The sequence below is a fragment of the Grammomys surdaster genome, unplaced genomic scaffold (genome assembly GCF_004785775.1).
Source record: "Grammomys surdaster isolate TR1022 unplaced genomic scaffold, NIH_TR_1.0 210, whole genome shotgun sequence".
Taxonomy (NCBI): domain Eukaryota; kingdom Metazoa; phylum Chordata; class Mammalia; order Rodentia; family Muridae; genus Grammomys; species Grammomys surdaster.
The window spans coordinates 2,484,584-2,506,672 of NW_021604655.1; the positions used below are offsets into that span (position 1 = coordinate 2,484,584).

The 22,089-nt window shown below is 41.5% G+C and overlaps 1 protein-coding gene across 5 annotated transcripts in view; it reads right to left on the bottom strand.

Moving 5' to 3' along the window:
• Nucleotides 1-15,380, bottom strand: part of Ylpm1 (YLP motif containing 1) — a 70,462-nt gene extending 55,082 nt beyond the window's left edge. The window contains exons 1-3 of one of the 5 annotated variants that reach the window (XM_028771820.1): nucleotides 14,340-15,380; nucleotides 1,658-1,894; nucleotides 686-865 (exon numbers count right to left, since the gene is read on the bottom strand). In XM_028771820.1, coding sequence (XP_028627653.1) covers nucleotides 686-865; nucleotides 1,658-1,894; nucleotides 14,340-15,206 — 1,284 coding nt within the window. In that variant the 5' untranslated portion in view covers nucleotides 15,207-15,380. The remainder of the gene's footprint in view (nucleotides 1-685; nucleotides 866-1,657; nucleotides 1,895-14,339) is intronic. The other 4 variants (XM_028771821.1, XM_028771824.1, XM_028771823.1 and 1 more) reach the window with 4 other exon arrangements.
• Nucleotides 15,381-22,089: the final 6,709 nt, after the last annotated feature.

The following is a 22,089-nucleotide window of genomic DNA, read 5'->3' on the forward strand; positions in this document are numbered from 1 at the left end:
AAAGCAAGCACACCCTAAGGCAGACAGCTATCTCAGCAGTGAACAGGTTTCAATGTGAGGTGCACACTGTCACACCTACTGCTTGAGACATACAAGCAGACAACCTGAGTTCAAGGTCAGCTCAGCTTAAAGCTGGAACTCCAGGACATCTAGAGCTAAAACACGAAACCTCTGTCTGGAAGAACCAAAAAAGGGAAATCCATTACTATAACATAGACAAAGAAATTATACCTTAAACATGTAAGACAAACACCTAAGTCAATCACTTATGCTATACTGACACGCTATCACTTATACTGCTTAGGTGTATATGTGTGCGTGTGCGTGTGGGTGTGCGTGTGATGACTGCCTTGGCCTTCTTGGTGAGTTATCTGTTACTATAGTGGTTTTCAGACATATCAGATTAACTTGTAGCTATATGGAAACAACCCGTAGGTCTTAAATCTCTTAGCAACTGTACTCTAAGAGACCCATTCTATCTAACCCTCCTTCTTCAAGACATTCCATTACCACCCCGCCCTTCCCAGTGCCCTGGATACATGCCGTCACTCTAGTGCCCTTTCAAACAGCTCCTTGTCAATACTTCTTTATCGTTAGTTTTCACACTCATATCTCCTTTAGGAGCAACAAATCCTTGATGCATCCTTGGGAACACTTCCTGCTTCCTTATCTTGGAAACACTTACCTGTATGTGTGGTGAGTGCTGGATAACTTGCTGGTACTGCTGTAGGATCTGCTGTAACTGAGTATGCCTCTGCATTATTCCCTGATACTGGAAGCCGACCCGATGCTGCTGGTGCTGTTGCCAATGTGCCGCTGCAGCCTGCAACTGTTTTAACCTAGCATCCTCTTCTGGGTCTTCTGACTAAATATGAGAAATACAAACCTTTCTAAGTCATAAAACAGCAACCAAATCAATTGAGTCCAGAATCTCTTCAACTCAGGCTGACTGAGAACAGCTATCTATATTGAGACAAAACACAAATCCCGATCTACAGAGTTACTGTGGATGGTAGGACAACCATTTCCCCAGCAGGAAGTGAATCCACACGTCTAGTACTTTCAACCTACTGAGCAGTGGAGAACCTCCGTGCCCCCATCACTGTTCACTAGTGGACTACTATCTAGTTATAGTTCAGTAAAGTTGTGAGAACAACATTCCACTCATGTGGGAACTTTCCATGCTTCAGTCACCACGTTCAATGTGACAAAGACGGTCATTTTTAATGCTTTCAATGCTGTAAGATGGCTACGATAAATGAATATACCCATTCTCCAGATGAGAATAGTAAAATAATGATAATAAAATAGTAGAGAGTGATTAGCTAATCTGTCCAGAGTCGCCATCATCGGTGGCCGTGTCTGGACAACTGACCCTATAAGCTGAAGATAAATGACGGCTCTGTGCTGTGAGCATCAACACACGTGGACATTTCTCTTTCGTGCTGAGACACTCCGTTCAAGAGTATCTTAATGCTTCACTTTCAGTCAACCTTCCCACAATTCCTTTGCTAAACCTGATAAACTGACATCTGGTTACTACAAAAGTAGAATTTTACAGGTACCTGAGCACATGAAAATATACATCCATTCATGACAAAAGTTCAAAAACAAATCAGGCAAAACTTAGATGACTGAACAAACATGAAACGATTACCTGGGGTTCCTCGGGTGGGAGCGGAGGTGGCACCTCTTCATTGGGAGGTGGTAATGGGGGCCCCTCAGCTGCAAGAGGCTCTGCGATCTGAATGGGAGCTGGCACTGGAGCTTCTTCTTTTATGGGTTCTGGTACATCCTTTGCTGTGACAAGACTCTTTTTATGCCCCGGCAGATGAACCTTTGTCCTCTGCTGCAAACTAAGGAGATGCTGTCGATACCAATATTGTTGTTGCTCCTACAATACAAGCCATTTTTAAGAATTTTATTTATTCCATTTGCATGTGTGTTTATAGGCAAAGGCATGCCACAGTGTGTAGAGGTCAGGGTATGACTTTCAGGAGATGGTTCTCTCCTGCCAGTGAGTCCCAAGGCATACAACTCGGGTTACAAGGCATGACAATAAACGCCTGCTCTACTGAGCCATCACCCAGGCTCATTTTTAAGAATGGTAATGATGATCACAAATCTCTGCAGCCGGTGCTGACCGAGTTACAGTTATAATGCATTCATGTATCTAATGAAAGAAAAAGCAAAACTGGACAGAGAAAGGCCAGCTAGCAAGATGGAGAAGGTTTTAAGTTCTCTCAAATTTATAAATTTAAATTAAATCATACATCATAATTCAGCATGTTTCTGTTTTTTTCCCTTCAGTGTTTGTGATGGTTTGTATATGCTTGGCCAGGGAGTGACACTGTTGTAAGGTGTGGCCTTGTTGGAACAAGTGTGGCCTTGTGAGTATGGGCTTTAATACCCTTGTCCTAGCTGCCTGGGAGCCAGTATCCTGCTAGCAGCCTTCAGATGAAGATGTAGAACTCTCAGCTTCCCTTGCACCATGCCTGCCTGAATGCTGCCATGTTCCTGCCTTGATGACAATGAACTGAACCTCTGAACCTATAAGCCAGCCTCAATTAAATGTCCTCATAAGAGTTGTCTTAGTCACAGTATCTGTTCACAGCAGTAGAACTCTAACTAAGAGAGTGCTAAGTATTGAGCTGAGGGTTTGTATACGGCAGTCTTTTAGATAGAATCCCAGTAAATTGTCCAGATTGGCTTTGAACTTGGTCTGTAGTCCGAGCAGCTTCAGTCTCCTGAGCAGCTGCGATTACAGGCCTGTTACTACACCCAACTAACATAACACTTATTTTTAAAAATATGGGTATACTGTAGCTGTTTTCAGACACACCAGAAGAGGGCATCACTGGACCCCATTACAGATGGTTGTGAGCCAACATGTGGTTACTGGGAATTGAACTCATATCCAAGGTTGTTATACAGAGAAACTTTGCCTCAAAAACAAAAACAAATTAAAACAACAACAAACAATAACAAAAACAAAATATTTCTGGGGACTTGAGAAACAATGGCTCAGCAGTAAGAGAACTGGTTTCGGTTCCCAGCACCCACCCATCTTTGACTCCAGCTCCAGCTCAGGGAATCTGATTCTGATGCCCTATTCTGACTGACCTCCTTTAACACCAGGCATGCGTGAGGTATACATGTATGTATATGTATGTGTATGTGTATATATATGTATATAAATATATACACACACACATACATTCATACAGGGAAATCACTGATACATATAAAATTAAATAAATAAATTTATGCTTCTGAGGGATGGTGTGGCTACACCAACCTCAAAGACTTAGCGGGGGATGTGTCAAACTGATCTGTGAGTATGAGACCAAACCGAAAACAGGGGAAGAGGGGCTAGGAAGACAGTTAAGTATGGAAAATGTTTGCTATGCAAAAGCAAAATTTTTTTTGGAGCTTGGATTTCCATAGCTACATATCTAAAACCTGTCCAAAAGAGTCTGTGGCTGTAGCTCAATGAGAAACCATCTGTCGGGTATATGAAAGACCTGTGTTCAATCCTCAGGTCTATGAAACAGAAAGATCTTTCATGTCACTGGAAAACTATGGTGTAGAGTGATAGTGCTGTTCGGGAAGACAGCTATGCCCGCATGGTCTGTATCACCGGTGGCTTGTTTTGTACAGAATTGCCAGAGTTGAGCAGCTAAATGGGGCCAAGTAACTTAGAAAGCTCAAATATTTCCTGTCTGGGCTTTAAGGAGTTTGCTGACCTCTACCCTAAGATCTGTCTGGAAAAGAGCCTGTGCACGTCAGCACCAAACAGCCCAGCTGCCAGTGTAGGCTGAGGCAGCAAGCAGAAGACTCAGTGTGGCTGATGGAACTTGCTTTGGCACCATAACCTAAACCTAGACCTACAAACCTGAAGGTAGGTAGGATTCTGTTACGTCCAAATAAAGGCGTAGGAAAAGTAGCACACTCCTAACCTGCTGGTTTCTGCTTTCTAACAAAATCACCCATATCACTGCACTAGAGGCTGTGGGACCTGAGAGAAGGGAGCCAATAAATGAGGTAGACTAAAGTCTCACGCAATAGCCAACTTTATTCAGAGCCCCAGACAGTTTATATACTTGAGGGTTAAGAAAGGTCACCTGAGCCGGGCAGTGGTGGCGCACCCCTTTAATCCCAGCACTTGGGAGGCAGAGGCAGGCGGATTTCTGAGTTCAAGGCTAGCCTGGTCTACAGAGTGAGTTCCAGGAGAGCCAGGGCTACACAGAGAAACCCTGTTTCGAAAAAAACAAAAACCAAAAAAACCAAAAACCAAAACTAACTAAATACATAAATAAAATAAAAAACATTTAAAAAAATGTATTTGTATGCACACAGGATGGAAATCCAACCTAGCAGGGTGTGGTGGTATATACCTTTAACTCCAGCATTTCTGAGTCAGAGGTAGAAGAATTTGTGAGTTTGAGGGGAGTGGGGTCTACTAATCAAGTTCTAGGCCAGTTTGTGACACACACACTCCTATCAAAAAGGAAAAAAAAACCTCACTCTACATTTTATTCTTTGTTCTTTCTAAAACTCCAGATATGTTAATTTACAAAAACCCATTTAAAACCATCTATTTATTGTTATAATTCTGAGCCTTGGTAATCTAGACTGAATCAGAGCACTTTCCCCGACCCTCACCAGTTGTTTTGAAATAGGAACTCACTATGTAACCCTGGCTGTTCTGGGATTTCCACTGTAGATAGATGTGGTTGGTTTTGAACTCAAAGATCTACCTATCTCTTACTGTATACTGGGATTAAAGGGGTACACTACCACATTCAGCTGGTATTTTTTTTTTCTTTTGATAACAAACTTTTGGTCTCTGTGTCAAAAGGGTTAATTTTACATGCTCATTTTTAAAATATTTATTTTTGGCTTTTTGAGGCAAGGTCTCTACATAGCCCTGACTATCCTGAAACTAGCTCTACAGAACAGCCTGGCCTCAAACTCAGAGATAGAGATTCGCCTGCTTCTGCTTCTCAGTGCTAGGACTAAAGGTGCATGCTACCACACCCAGCTACATGCTCACTTTCTAACTCAATTGTCTTCAGTGAACAGTTCCTATATTGTTAATATTTTATTTTATAATCTCTTCCAATTTTCATGTGCAAAGAGATGTATAAAATATATGTAATAAATACCGATTTGTTATTTGTTCACTTACACAGTGTAATTTTCTTTGAGAAAAGATATTTTTGAGATAGGTTCCAATTATGTAGCCCGGCTCTGCTCCCTAAATGCTGGGATTAATGGCAGTGCCACCATGCACATTCTGATCTAGTCTTATAATTTTGGCAAAGTGCTAAACCACATAACAGGATATCAATAAATGATATTGACTACCATAAGTCACTCATTTTGACCTAAAACTTTTCTAATTTATTGGCAAGAATAAATTTTATCTTACTAACTGTATTTTGGCTCTTATTATCATACATATAGCTATCAGTTCCCAGAACAAGATTACTTTTATTATTCAAATTTAAAAAAAAAAGTGTGTGGTGGCACACACCTTTAATCCTAGAGTTTGGGAAACAGGGACAGGCATATCTCTGTGAGTTCCAGACCACTCTGGTCTATATACCCCACTCCAGGCCAGCTACATAGTGAAACTGTTTCAAAAAATACTACTACTACTACTAAAAATAGTAATAACAAATAAAAACTAAAAGAAATTAAAAGTCAGCAATAATGAAATATTAAAACATTTTTTCAGTCAGGCATGGCACCATTTGCACTTGATAAAAGCAAAAGGATCAGGATCAAGGTCACCTTCACTACACAAAGAGCACAGGAAGTTCACCATCAGTCTTGGCTACATGAATTCTGATCTCAGAAAAACAAACAAACAAAAAAAAGAATTCAACTTCCTTTACTACTTTAAGAAAATAGTAAGCCAGAGAGTGGTAGCACATGCCAGCATTTGGGAGGCAGAGGCAGTCTAATCTGAGTTTGAGGCCAGATAGGCCTATAGAGTGAGTTCCAGGACAGCCAAGGCTACACAGAGAAACCCTGACTTTAAAAACCAAAGAATATATTGAAAGTATCAACAGATACATCATTCACCTTAAAGAACTAAGTCAGGGTCTGATAATGCAGCTTATCAGTTGACAGAGTATTTGCCTGCCAAGCAAGCACTAAGTCCTGAGTTGTTTTCCCAGCACAAAATAAAACCAAGCAGGGTATCACAAGCCTATGATTTTGGCACTCAGGAAGTAGAGGCAGAAGAATGTGAAGTTCAAGGTTATGAGACAGCAAATAGGGTAAAGGTGCTTGCTGAGCAAAAGCCCAGTGATTCCAGGAACCTACGTATAAACAAAGGAGAGAACCAAATCCAGGAAACTTGTCTTTCCCCTTCCACATGCACCACAGCACATGTGCCCATATCCAGACAGACAGACACATAAAACACACCCACACAACTTTTTAAAAGGCCCTAAGTTCAAAGTCATCATCCTAAGTTTAATAGCCAGTTAAAGGCTAGCCAGGTCTACACAGAGAATCTGTCTTAAGTGGGATATGTGTTGGGGTTAAGGGGTAGAGAAATTGCTCTGTGATTAAGAGTGACAACTACTCTTCCAGAGGACCTGGATTAAGTTCCCAGTACCCACATGGTGGCTCACAACCATCTATAATCCAGTTCCAAGGGATCTCATATCCTCTTCTGGCCTCTATGAGCATCAGGCATGTCCATGGTTCACAGACACACATACAGCCACATACAGCCAAAACGCCCATATACATAAAATAATATTTTTTAGAAGAACAAAGATATGAAAAAGCAAAGCAACTGAAACCAAGGATACTCTTCATTTTTGTTTGGCCTCAATCTCTTGCTTGTCTGCTGATACTGGCATTAGAGCCTGGGCTGCCATGGGTAGCTGTTTCAGTTGCTTAAAGCATCACTAGAAGGCAAAGACTCAGCTCTTTCACAAGTTAAAAGACAGACGCTACAAAGATGAAGGTGAACAAGAATAGATAAACGTGTGTACTGTGCACGACACCTACAAGTTAACGTCAAATACCGTACTCAAGTTTTCTCCACTTCATTTAAAAAAAATAAATAAATAAAAAGTTGGGTCTCTCACTGAACCTGAAGCAAGCCAATTCTGCTAAGCTGTGTCTGGTTGGCTGGCTAGTAAAGCCCAGGGATCTTCTTGTTTCTACCTCCTTAGCATCTGTTGGGATTACTGGTGTCTACCACACTGGCTTTTTAACATGGATGGGGACCCTCATGTTTTATCTAAGCATCTGCCTATGACATAGGTCTAGATTCTTTAAACACGACCTCTTCTTACTCCTCTCATCTTTCTTTATCTTAGATCCAATCCAGTATGTAAACTTTGTTAGGGTTTAAGTAGTTGTTGATTCAGTGACAGTATGTTTTTGTAGGTCACTTTCTATTATTATGAACCCAGTAAGTGAGAAACAAAACTACTTCAGTCTTAGGCTTCAGCATGTTTCTGAAGCTCAACAATAAATAAGGTTGCCATCAGAAATGTCCTCAGTGACCTCAAGAAAAGTCAAGTTTGAACTAGTTAACAACAGACCAGGAGTCAGTTCTTCTGAACATTCCAGCATATAAAATAATTTCATATCTTATGGGATGTTGGTTTATAAAAAGAGAAAAAGGTAGCATATGTTACCTTTAAGAGACTGAATGGGAGCCAGAGAGATGGTTCAGCAAGTCAAGCACTTCTGTGGAAACACAAGGACCTGTGTTTAATTCCGAGCACCCGTGTAAATGTGGATGGGCATGATGTCTTGCCTGTAATCCCAGCACATGGGGGAAAAAAGAACAAGCTAGAAAGCTAGACTAGCCAAATAAGAGTTCTGGGTTCAGTAAGAGATCCCGTGTCTATATTTATGTGGTGGAGAACAACTGAAGAAGATATCCAACACCAACCTCTAGCCTCCACAGTATATGCACACAAGTGCACACACCCTGCCACCACCACCATTCAACACAGAGAAACTGAATGAAGGGATCTGAGACATTGACAGTTCTAGAACTATTTGCCACAAATAAAGACGCTAATTTATTCAGACAGCACTAACTACCTACTGGCATAGCCATAAAACCAAGGACTAATGATTTCTCAAGAAGGGGAATGTTACAAAGTGTGTCTGTGTACAGTATTTTAGAGATTAACATTGCAAAGTTACCATCCCTGTCTAGGTTATTACCAACAGTTGTAACAATGACTGCTATCTGTGTAGATCTTAAAAGATGGAAGAAAACCTGCTTAATCAATCAAATATCTACTTTTGAAATTGGTTTAAAATGACTACTTTTGATATCATTAGGATTCACATTCTCCTTTTAAGGACTAAGGTCACCAGGCATATTTAGTTCCCATTTTTATAGGATGCTTCTTTACTTCATCTTTCTCCAGTTCCTGCCCTCACTCTTTCTCGTTCCCCTTCAGTTAAAAACTTCTTAAAAGAGTTCTCTATACTCACCATCCCCATCCTCACCTTCCATCACTCCTCAAATCAATACAATATGGCTTCAGTCACTTTGAAACTGCTCCTGCCAAGGTCAATAATAATCTCTATGTCAGTAAGGGGAAAAGATAACTCAGAATCTTCACCTTGCTTGACCATTAGCAGTACTTGACACAGCTGGCTACTCCTTGCTCCAGAAGTGTCTTCCTTTCACAGTTTGTAGCCCTGCCCTGTTTTCATCTTCCATCCTCCTAACGTTGGCCTTTCCTCCACTGACTGCTGATTCGGAGGCTAGCTACAGGTTTTGTAGCTTCCATTCTTATCTTATACACGCCCCCCCGAAGAGCTTATCTATTAATATGTCTTAGAACATACTGTATATTTATATGTTTTATACCGTTAATTTACCAGATCTTGCTTCTAGACTCTATGACTGAATCTAGCTTCGACATAGATATCTCCACTTGAAATGCAAGCCCAAGGACCTCAAACTAAGTATACAGAAAGCCTCTACATCATCCCTAGGCCTTTTCTCTCTTCTCTTCCTCTAGGTTTCCTATTTCATTAAGTGGTATTATTACTCACTCAGGAGCCCACTCTCAAGCCCACAAATCCTTGGGGGCTCCCCTTGCCATAACTGGATGGATTCTAGCAGGAGACATGGCTTCCATCTTTCTACCTCTTTACATCTCCACTAATACCATCCATTCTCAAACCACCAGTTCTCTTGCCTGAATTACTAACAAGTATTTACCCTAAATCATTCTTTTGCTTTTTAATTTCACTCTTCACACCAAAAGCAGGGAAAGCTTTCAAAAATGCCAATCCAGGGCTGAAGAAATGGCTTAGAAGTTGAGTGCCTGCTACACTTACAGAGGACCTGGGTTCAGTTCCCAAGCACCCACATAATGGCTAACAACTGTGGATAACTCCAATTCAAAGAATCTGACACCCACTTCTGGCCTTTATAGGCAGTGTATACATATGGTACATATAAAATAAAAAAATCAATCTTTCTAAATGCCAGAACTAGAGTGATAAATCAGTGGCTAAGAGCACTGGGTGCTTTTGTATCAGACCCAGGTTTTCAGTTCCCAACATGATGGCTCACAAACATCTGTAACTCCAGGTTACAGCAGATCTAACACCCTCTCCTCTTAGCACCACAGGTGATAGGCATACAGGGAGCAAACAGATATACAAGCAAGTAAAACACCCATACACATAAAATCTAAATTAATAAAATAAAATTCTAAATACCAATCTAAGACGGGAAGAGTAGCTCAGTGGTACAAGCCTAACATGTTTGTGTACCACTAAAATAATCAATGTATCACACTTGCCTTTATAAAATCTCTTAATGGCTAAATATTGTCTTTGAAATAATCTTTAAAGCTTTCTCTATTACATACCTATTATTTTCAACCTGTACTGTCAGAGACCCTTCCTAAATTTGTTTTTGGACAATTCCTGCCTGTATTTTAGGTTTTAGGATTCTCTCTCTCTCATACACACACACTCATACACACACTTTTTTTTTTTTTTTAAGACAGGGTCTCATGTAGCCTAAACTGGCTTCAACCTCTCCTGATTGTTGGGATAAAGAGGTATGCCACCAAGCTAGCTAAATATTACTTTATAAAGGTGGCTTCTTCAATTAGGATAGAGCTCCTAGCAATAGTCAATCATTTAAAAGGTATCTGTTTTTCACTTCCAATGTGTACAAAGCACTGTAAACAACAGTGTGTGTGTTTGTGTGTGTGTACACGCGTGCGCTTGCGTGTTAGTACATGCCTGTGATTCCAATTCTCAGGAAGAGAAAACAATAGGATCTAGAGTTCAGGGTTATTCTTAGCTACGTACCAAGTTTAAATGCAACTTGGGCTACAAAAGTCACTGTCTCAAAAAGCTAAAATAACAATAATAAAACTTTTTAAATCTCACCTTTTCTAGTTTCTTATATTCTAGTAATATTTTATACTTTCCAATCCTATGGCATCCTTTATTTCTCCTTATTAAAATAAAAAAGTCACTGACACCAAGTACCACATCTATGTTATTTACCATTTTCTCTACAGTACTAAGCACAGTATTTCATCTTAAATGACACTTTTAAACAGTACACTCAATGTCAACATTTTACATGAGTTATTTAGAGAATAAAAGAAATAAAACCACAGCTCATTAAGAAGACTACTATACACTTTAACTAGTCAATCCCTTAAACACAGAAAAACTAACTCTTCAAAAAGAATTTTCCATTAAGTTATCAATGTATTACTCAGGTATCTAGAGAATAAATAGAAAATAGTGAATACCCATCTTTCCAGTACTAACTGTATTTCCAATCAAATAGCTCTAGTTCACAAGTGAAAGCTTTCTCTACATAATTCCATACGCTAAGTTAGGAAGAAACTGCAGAGAGGATTTAAAATCACACTACTGAAAGTTCCAATGAAATATTTAGCCATACAAAGACCATCAATGAGTCAGTCACTAGAGAAACATTAAAAAGATGCAAGACTGACAGAGAAGCTCACAGTGAGGACCAGACTGCTCCCACCTCAATCCACACATTCATCAAGTTCAGCATCAGAACTACGGGCTAACCAGGCACTCACGACGGGTGTAAAGATCTTGTATAGTGTAACACCTACACACTACACTTGACAACATCAACTCTGAACTTCAGTCAAGTGCTTTGGAGTTAATTTCTAATTTATGAAAAGGAAATAGAAGACTCAACAAATAAAATGGCACAATTATCACGATAGAAGCCGAGTCAGAATGTGGGATGTTCAAAAGAATGACAGATTTTTTCATCAAATTCAGGGCATAATTCAGGGAAAAAAAGGAAACAAGAAATAGTGATATAGATCACAGATTCTCAAAGAAGGGTGGCTCTTCTCCAGAGCATATGGTAGTGTATGTACAATGTCTAAAAACATGGCTGGCTCTCAAAACAGGGAGACCACTACTTGTGCTATTGTTAGAGACATCAGTAACCACCCTGCAACGCACAGGGGAAAAAAATCCTGTAACAAAGAAGTCCCAAAGGTTTACAGTGCTCAGACTCAGAAACCCTAACCTACACAGTAAGAATCTTCTATTTATCCTATGTTGGCTCTTAATTTGAACAAACCAACAAAATATTTCTGAGACAATTGGAGGATTTAACAAGGAGTTCCTCTGAATTCTGATAACAGGAGACAAGAGGGAAATCTAGACACTGAGCATTAGATAATACAAAAAGACTTAAGCTTTTATAATGTGCTCAATCTAAAAAAGATCTTGACCCAGCATGGTGATGCATGCCTTTAGGGTAAACAGGCAGACAGATCTCTGTAAATTGGAGACCAACCTAGTTTACATAGCAAGTTCCAGGCCTGCCAGTGCTACTTACTGAGACTGTGTTTTATTTTTTAAGAAATGAAAGGTCATCCCCAACCCCTTCTTATCTTTCTTTTTAACACTGAGGCTCTAGAGATGGTTCAGCAGTTAAGGTACTTGTTGCCAAGACCAAGACATCTGAGAGCCCAACAACCACAGGCTGTGGTCTGACTTCCATATGCACATAGTAGCATACTTGCACCCCTCCACCCCTGCCACTCACACACAGTAAATGATAAAATGTAACAGAAAAGAAGCTCTTAAGAAAACCAACTAAGGGCCATGCCTTTAATCCCAGCACTTGGGAGGCAGAGGCAGGCAGATTTCTGAGTTCGAGGCCAGCCTGGTCTACAGAGTGAGTTCCAGGACAGCCAGAGCTACACAGAGAAACCCTGTCTCGAAAAACCCAAAAAAAAAAAAAAAAAAACCTTAACATTCTCCAAAACTAAAATACCAATGAAAATATGCAGGAGGATATATGCTTATCATCTAATAAAGCAAATACCTTAGGTGTAAAGAATGGTAACTCTTCAATCTTATACAACAAATCTTTATAGTGGTTCTACAAATTGCAAGGCACTGTCCTAGGTGCTGCAGAGGATTAAAAAGACAAACAGCACCAAAGTATTCGACTTAAAGGAAGAGAGAAATTAAGACATTGGGATGAACTCCATAAAGTTAAGAAAGAAAAGGCATGCAAAGCGTCATTCCATCCCTCCCTCGGTATTCCCAGCTGGCTTTGAACTCACTGTATAGTCTGCATGGCCTTGAACTCCTGATCTCCTGCCTCTGCTGAGTGCTTAAGACTGCAGGTTTTTGTATTACAATGCCCAATTTATGCAGTGCTATATAATCCAGGGCCTGGGGGATGCTAAGCAAGCACTCAGCCAATGACCTCTATCTTGAGCCAAGGCAAGGTTCTTCTTGATCTGGTCTACACCCAGACCTCAAGCTTCACCCTTCCATTGCTTTCTATCTTTCAGCAAGAATCAAAAGGACTACATGTTCAAAACATGGAAAGAAGTTCATTTTAGATGAGGCAGAAAACCAAAAGCAGTGTTCCAAGTGAGTACTTATATTAAGATAGTCTGGTATGCACATTCTTCTTTTGAAAAGACAAAGCTGAGGGTGAGGGTGTAGCTGAATGGTAGAGCACTTGACTAGCACACCCAAGGTGCTGAGTTCAATCCCAAGGACAACAACAAGCCAACTATGTAACTCATTTGTTTCTCTACATGCCCAGAAAAGGCCAGACTGGTCATGCTTTAGTTTGAATTAACTGGGCAACTGGAGGAAATAATCCTGACGAGCTGATGTAACTTTGGTATAAGACAGCAAAACCATTTACTCTACTGTCCTCTGAGTGTCTCCTGTGCAGAACCTGCTTCTCTTACATACTGAACCACTGTACAGCTAGAATACTATACAACTGTCTTTTGGAATCCTATGTATTACCCTGAGCTTGCATATCATAAGATTTTGTTTTTCTCTTACTGAACTTTAGATAGATAAGGAATTACTGTGTATTTCAAGTAGTCATAACAGATATCTATTCCTATTCATTTATTGTTAAGACAGGGTCTCACTATGTGGCCCAGGCTGGCTTCAAACTCTCCATCCTCTTGCTTCTGTTGTCCAAATGCTGGATGTAGGCATAGGTTCCCACACCCAGCTTATGTGTTCCTGCAAACCTGCCAACCTCTTACTGTTCTGTGGAAAGCAACATCTTCAAAATAGATGTCAAAAGGGATGACTGTCACAGGAACAGCTATCACAAAACTTTCTTTTTTAAACCTCAGCCAAATTCCAAGACTATTACTTTGGAGTGAATGGTAATAACAATGAAATGTAGCAGATTAACCATGTGGTAAAATTATCCTTAAGAGATGGTAATGTTTGAATCAATTCCTAAAATATAACAACAGATTCTCCAAGGATCAAGTCTCTAGAGACCTATGTAGTCCACATGAACTCACAACATCAGTTGGGATGTCATGATGAGACCTCCATCTTTTGTGTGCTGCTGAGAACCCAAGTCTGGAAACCGACAACTATCTCTGGCCCCTGCATGTTTTGTTTGTCCTAAGAAATTAACTGGTTGATACTTACATGCATCAGCCTCTGAGAATTTTCTTTTGTACTGCTCCCCCATGAAAATCTTTAAGATTTTTAAAACAAAGCTCTGTGCAATAAATCTAGATGGCTGGTCAAAGAAAACCAAGGCATACGTCTGAGAAATAAATCTAGTGCCAACCTACTACACTTGACGTGTCTAGTATAATCTTTACTGTTCTTTTAGTAATCCACAGTTAATTAAAACCCTGACTTTTAGGGCTGATTCTTAATGCATCTCTTAAGTATGAGTGGGCTAGTCGTCGGCTGCTGGAATTATGATAGCCGACAGCTGGTTAAAGCCCAAGGCCTGCTCAAGTAAAGACCAAGTGAAAGAGTGACTCCTGCAGGTGATTTCTTACCTGTGGAGTCATTGTAGAGGGATCTGGCTCAGGAGCAGCTTGCTTCTGCTCAGCGTTCTTGTTCTTGGCCCCACTATCCAAAGACTCTTGCTGGATAGTTGTTTTATTCCCAGGAGGGATGGACGGTGGTGGTGGTAGCTGGGGTTTAGAAGGGCCCTGGGAGGAGCGGGAAGGAGATGCCTGCGAAGGGGGTAAGTAGGGCTGGGAATGGCTCAAATATGATTGCGAGGAGGAAGAGGAAGAATAAGAAGGGGTAGGCGCCAGATAGGACTGGGAAGGTGGAGACTGTGAAGGGGACGGCTGAGCAGGAGGCAGGTAGGGTTGAGCGGAGGAAGGGGGATAGTACGAAGGTGGTGGCTGAGGTGGAGGCATGTATGACTGAGATGGGGGCATATAGGATCCTGGAGGTACAGGGGGAGATTCAGGAGGGGACTCCAGCTCCATTGGAACCAAACCGGGAGGCCCATCTCGTTGGTGGTGGATCATCTGGTGTTTGTACTGCTGCTGCTTCTGATAGCTGAGGGCTGGCCCAGGTGGCGGGGGCATCGGTGGCGGAGGCGGCTGCCAGTCTCCGTAGGCGCCCCCGGGCATCACCGGCGGGGGTGGCAGCGGGGGCGGAGGAAGATGGTGGGGCTGGAGCACGCACTGCATTTGCTTCTGGTGCATCTGCTGCAGCTGCTGGAGCTGCGCCAAATGTTGCTCTCGGAAACTCATGAAGCCTGAAGAAGAAGGGGCGGCGGGAGCCGTCGAACTGGAGTACCCCGGCCCCGGCGAGGCCTCGGGAAGCGCCACCGGTGGCGGCGGCGGCGGGACCGGCGGCGGCGGATAGTGGCTGCTCCCGCCATACCGGCCCCAATTAGGGTACATATCGGAAACGAAGGCGCGGGGCTCGTCCCGGCGCCGTTACTCGTCGCAACCGACCTCCAGAAGCCGCGGCGGTGACGGCGATAGCCGGAACTCGCGGTGCCTATAGGCCGCGGAGCGTGTGAACGGAGCGCGCCAGTGCGCCGGCGCTACGGAGCTGGGCCCGCGGTCGGGAAGGTGGAGACCTTACTGAGACAACTACGCATGCGTAGTAGCACCGAGAGGAGAACAAAGGCCGGCTAGAGGGGACCTTTGCGCGGGTACTCGCTGTTGCCACCTTCCTTCAGGTTCGGAAAATGTAGGTGGTAATAGAATGTTGTCATTGAACCAAGAAACCATAGAGTCTCGAAACCAAAAGGAGTGGTAGAGATCCTAACGCCCTGAGGGTTCAGTTTTGAATAGGGGGTAAAAGGAAAGATTCCATTCACACTAGCAACAAGAACATAAAACAAGTAATAACTCTAATAAGAAAAATCTAAATATTATATGAAGAAAGCTGCAGAATCCCACCTGAGGATACAAATTAAACTTGAACTAACGGAGAGGCTTACCGTAGTCCTAAGACAGAGTTTTGTAAAATATGACAGTTCTCCCAAGTTAAATTGATTTAACTCAGTCAACCCACAGCCTGACAGAGAACAAGTGAAGAATGGAAAATGGATTCTGAAGAAGAAATATGAAAAAGGCCCTGATTCTGTCCTACAGGTACTGTAAAAAGAAAGAAATGGAATTGTTTAGATTGCCCCCCCCCACCTTAATTTTTGGTTTTTCAAGACAGGGTTTTTCTGTTTGACCTCCCTGGCTGTCCTTGGAACTTGCATTGTAGACTAGGCTGGCCTTGAACTCACAGAGATCCTCCTGCCTTTGCTTCTCAAGTATACCAAACCCAGCTTAGATTGAATCTTTTAAATTGGAAAATGTTCCTGTTGGAGAATCCTTAAACCTAAGGCAAAGCCAGAGAAGGATAACTTAAAGGTTAATCTTCTGAACCCTAGCAGCAAGATATTAAAGACTTCCTTTGGTTTGGGTGATTACTGAACATCAGAAGTGGTACACTGAATTCTGAGAGAGAAAGAAAGGAAGGAAGGAAGGAAGGAAGGAAGGAAGGAAGGAAGGAAAGAAGGAAGGAAGGAAGAAAGGGGGAAGGAGAAAGAGAAACTATGCTTAATTTTTAAGACTATTAACTATCAGCATGCCAACTTGAAGATGTGACCTTGCTTTTTTCCTAGCAACCAGATCATCACCTGTCTCCGGTAAATATGAGTAGTAGGAATTGCTTCTTTCTGAAGCAGCATAGAAAAACATAAAATTGCATGGCATAAGTTGTCTTAGGGTTTTCCTGTAGTGAACAGACACCATGACCAAGGCAAGTCTTATAAAGAACAACATTTAATTGGTTCAGAGGTTCAGTTCATTATCATTAGGGTGGGAACATGGCAGCATCCAGGCAGGCATGGTACAGGAGTTGCTGAGAGTTCTACATCTTCATCTGAAGGCTGCTAGCAGAATACTGACTTCTAGGCAGCTAGGATGAGGGTCTTAATGCCCGCACCCACAGTGACACACCTACTCCAACAAGGCCACACCTCCTAACAGTGCCATTCTGTTGGGAGCCAACTCTTAGCCTAAAAGCGGCTATCATCAGGGGGTCAGGCCATAAAGGCTCATGAGTTACATCACCTTAATTCTCAAACTTTAAAGATCATGTTTAAAATTACCAGAGAACAAGCTAGACAAATTGTGAAACAATATCAATCATGTATTACATGTTTACCAGTTCTTCATTTGGGTGTGAATCCAAAGGGACTGATACCAAACAGTCTCTGGCAAATGAATGTTACTCATTATAATGAATTTGGAAATCAAAAATATATACATGTATGTGTAGATACATACAGTGGTTTCATTTATGCGACATTACAAACTGGAGAAGCAAGCAAATATGTGATCACTCATATGCTTGCTATAATCGCTGTATTGGGTGTGCCAAAACAGATCAAGACTGACAATGGCCCAGGTTATACAAGCTCCAGTTTCCACCAATTTTGTGAAAAATTGGGAATACTACATAAAACGGGTATTCCATATAATCCACAGGGCCAAGGTATGGTAGAAAGGACACAACAAACTATTAAATGTCAATTCGAAAAAATTAAAAATGGGGAATGGTACCCTACCAAGGGATCCCCCAGAAATATCCTTCATCACACGCTCTTTATTTTAAATTTTTTAACTTTGATTCTGAAGGAAAATCTGCTGCAAATAGATTCTGGCATCCTAATACCAAAAAGAATTTTACTACAGTCCTCTGGAAAGACCCACGAACTGGAACCTGGAATGGGCCAGATCCAGTGCTTATTTGGGGAAGAGGTTCTGTCTGCATATATTCCCAAATGACAGATGCCGCACGCTGGCTGCCAGAGAGACTGATCAAACAAATAGACAACAATAACAAATCCAGGGAGGAGAAACCTCCTCAGAAGCATATTTTTTCTTTACAGGAAACATGAAGATGCTTCACTGGAGCAGATCAACCAGTATATCTGACTTGGAAAGTTCTCAGTGCGGAAGAAGACATCACTACCCGTGCCTCCAGGGTGGCTCTATTAGACTCTTGGTTTCCTGATTTATGATTTAGTGGGGTACATTGTTTAAACCCAAGAAAGAACCCATTACCATAGTTACTATAGTTGTTTTTTAGGTTTGAGATTGATTGGGGCAGGGACAGGGATTTTTTTACTTGTTTTACTTGTTTGTTAAGATCAAAGCTATGATCAGTTCTGTACTTATTTAGATTTAGATTTAGATTTAGAAAATAGTGTTACAGAATAGAAGAGGCTTATACTTTTTACTCCTCCAACAGAGGGAGTTGTGTGCTACCCTTAAAAAGAGTGTCGCTCTGAGGCAGAATGGTTTACACCAACCATTCAGGCATTGCTAAGTTTCTTGTCTGTCAGGTACTGATGGCTTTCGTACAACAATAAATTGGCACTATTCAAATGAAACCCATACAGGTCCATTATTACAGGCAAGAAGTAGGGGACTAAAACCTCTGACATCAAGACTGATGAGGATTAATCCCTAACTTACACGCTAAGCCAGACAGTCAATGACAGGTAAGAGAGCACGTCAAGACCCTTGCCCCTAACTGGGAGGCCTCACCATTCAAAGACAGGAGCTCATCCAATGACTGTTGAGTATCCAGAGATGGGAAAGGGAGGCTGGGGTCCTTTGTTCCAACCTAAGACAGACACTGTTTCCACAAGTTTTCCCAGCCTTCCGTTTGAAAACAAATTTTAAAAGGGGGACCTGTTGGGAACCAACTCTTAGCCGAAAAGCAGCTATCATCTTTACAGCCATCTCGAGCCATATACCCTGACAAGAGACTTGTTTTCAACAGCCCGCAACAGCTGAGCACACTCTGATAAACATCTTGTTACACTGTTTAGTGCCCCCAGCTGCAAGGTGCCCATGGTATCCATGGCACAAGGCACGAGACGTAGTGCCTTCAGTTGAGCTTGTCCACGAGGGCAAGGCACGTGGTAAAGGGTATAAACACCAAGGACTTTCCTTTTAATAAAGGAGACTTGAGGAGACTTGACCAGACTCTGTCTTGTATCCATCTTTTGTGTCTCTCACCCCTCTGTCCCCACTCTTGCTAGACCCTGGCCTTCGGACCGGAGCAGCAGAACTGGCCATTACAAAGTAGCAGAACGGGGCTGTTACACCATTCCCTGGGCCAAGCATATACAAACCATCACATAAGTATAAAACATAATGAGTTTTCACAACCCAAGCATATTTGTCCCAGCTCAAAAAAGAGCCATGTGTTGTTTGATGAGACTTTTCCTAAAGGGATACAATACACATCTACTCAGCCCAGAGAGGGAGCCCACAACAGACCAAAGTGTGGATACCACCAAAGTCCAATAAAATGAATTTTATTAGAATTACTTAAAGAAATATGGTTAAGGAATTTCAAGAGCAGAAATGACTCAAAGACACCTGCATCACTAAAACCCACCCCAGGATGGGTAACAGCTCCCAAAGCTGGGAACCTAGAGTATACTACACAACCTGGAGAATGTCAACCTTCAACACTTGTTTATACCTCTTCTAGACAGTTTAGCTGGTTTCTGCTTCTTTCAGACAGCTTCTCTTGTCTAAGAGTCTTCTTTGTGGCCAGGCTTGTCTAGGCTTGTCTGAGAATGACTCTAAGAAGTCTTTGGTGTTTACTCCAGGGAGGGAGGAGCCTAGTGAATCTAATCAGCTTCAGGAACTTCCTGAAGCTATTTTGTGTAGTTTATTTTCTGTTTGAAGGAGTTTCCTGAGAGATGGAATGTTTCAATCTCAGAGAAAACTGCTGCCAACAGCTTGGGATGTACTTTAGTTGATAGAGTGCTTTTCTACCATGCATGAAGTCCTAGGTTCACTTCCTCAGTGTCACATAAAACTGGGTGTTGTGGCACACAACTGCAATCCTTTCCCAGCAGTCTGGAAGTGGGAGCAGAAGGATCAGAAATCCTAGGTCATCTTTTTTTACATGTCCAAGAGAAGACTGGGATGCAGGCCTGCCCATTTTCTTTTCTTTTTGGCCTCCATGATGAACTGGTCTCCTATGCCACATAGTTATAATTTTTACATTAGTACAAAATTTATAGATTGATAGAGATTTAATGTTTTTATTGGCATGAATTTCTTATATTGATACAAAATTTGAAATTAATATTGTTACTCTTTTTTTTTTTTCGAGACAGGGTTTCTCTCTATGGCCCTGGCTGTCCTGGAACTCATTCTGTAGACCAGGCTGGCCTCGAACTCAGAAATCCGCCTGCCTCTTCCTCCCAAGTGCTGAGATTAAAGGCATGCACCACAACTGCCCGGCAATATTGTTACTCTTAGATAGACATTGTGCCTATGCAAATAATTTAGGAATACAAGTCTTTGACCCAGTCCTTCTAATACCTGCTATTACAAACTGTTTAGGATGATTAAGTAAAACAAGTTAAGGGCCAGATAGTAAACTCATAGTTGTGTTAGATTCTGATTTAATTATAATAAAGTGTTTCCATTTACTCAAATAGAAATTGCTAAGAGTAGTTGAGGTTAACAGTTCTGAGATACTTTACATGGATAGATAGTCTTCAAAACCATCAGAAATCCACAGAATCTGACATTTAATCATTTTATTATTTTAAAAAACTTTGACTAGAGACATGTCTTCTTCTGACAGTACCCCCTTCATGGTTCAGAGAAGATATTGAGCATCTTTACCTTCAGGTGAGGTTGCTTATCATGGCAAGGTAGCCACTGGGAAGAAATTGTCTATATCATCTGCAGACAAAATACTGTCCAAAATGGACAAACAGATGTGGGATAGTCGACTGCTAAGCTCTGCCAAGACAGAGTAAGATAGTCCTTTATATCTCCTGCTTCACATAAGGTCTGCCAGATGGTTATGGGTCAGAAGGCTGAAGACAGATGGTCCAACATTATAAGAAATTAAGGGCTGTACAGGTAGTCAGCTGTCTCTACAATTTGTTTAAGTTTTAAAAGCTATGTTTTGTGCTTCCTATATACTCAGGTAATATTTAATTTGTTCTCAGATTTCTGACAGGGTTGGAAAGACTAGTTATAGTCTCATTAGCAAGCTTAAGTTCTTTAACATTGAGAGATATGATACAGAGCTGAAAGGATGTTTTTCAGATGGCATTGCAAACTAAAATCAGAACATAACTTGTAAGACCCTGATCCTCGGTCAGTGGTAATTACTTTGTGACACCCCTGAGTGGGACACCAAGATGCAGATTGATGCAAAACCAAGAGGTTTATTTTCTGGCACATGGGGTCAACCCTCAATCAGTCCCTCTAGGCAAGCGACAAGAAGATGACCCCAAATGGTTATTATAAGCAGTTTTTATACTTTTAAGGGGCGCAGGTTACATCAGCAAGGTTATAGTTTAAACTTATTGGCTAAGCATATTGACCTTTAAATCTATTGGCTAGCAAACATGACACACATTTGAACTCTACCTGGGATTTTCCAGAGGGTCAGGTGACTGTCAGTACATTTAGAGAAATTTTTTAGTCAAGAATCTTCCTATTGGTAGAGAATGGAACTTGGCCTAGCCATGACCCCTGGCTGGAGGGGGAAGCTGTAAGGAGAGTGTGGGACTGGAAAAACCCTGAGGGTCCCTCAAACTCAGGTATAGAATTGTAAGCTCTTTAGTTAAGATGGGTGGTAGAGTACTTTAATTGACAGACTGATGGACTAGATGTTAATTGTGTATCATACTTTATAACTTACATAATTGTTATAGTTATACTAAATTTATATCCAAGAGAAAAGAGCCTTTTAATTGGATTAAAAGGGGGAAATGTGGTTGCCCTGGTGCTGTTTGTATTTTGATGTTAATTCTGCTCCTCAAGAGGGGCTACCCCCAATGAGGAGTGGATCACATACTTCTCCCCATACTGTCTTGCCAAATAAAGGCTAGAGGCAATGATAAGGCAATGGAGGGGATGGGAGGTCACAGAGAATGGAGGAAGAGGAGGTGGAAGGGAGATGGAGCAGAACCACATGGCCTGGAGAAGCTGCAAGGAACAGGGAGTCTCATAGCTGGGGTATGGATTAGTATAGTGATAGATCTGCTCAATCTAGGCATATAGCTTACAAATATAATTACTAGGTTGTGTGCTTTTTATACAGGCTTATTGGGGTAAGAAATTACCAAAACAACACACTCCTGACATACTGTACTCCCACAGGCCCAAAGCTACAGTGCCCATGGGCAGAAACCTCTGAAACTCTGAGTCAAAATAAATCTTTAACTCTGTAAGTGTGTGTGTGTGTGTGTGTGTGTGTGTGTGTGTGTGTGTGTGTGTG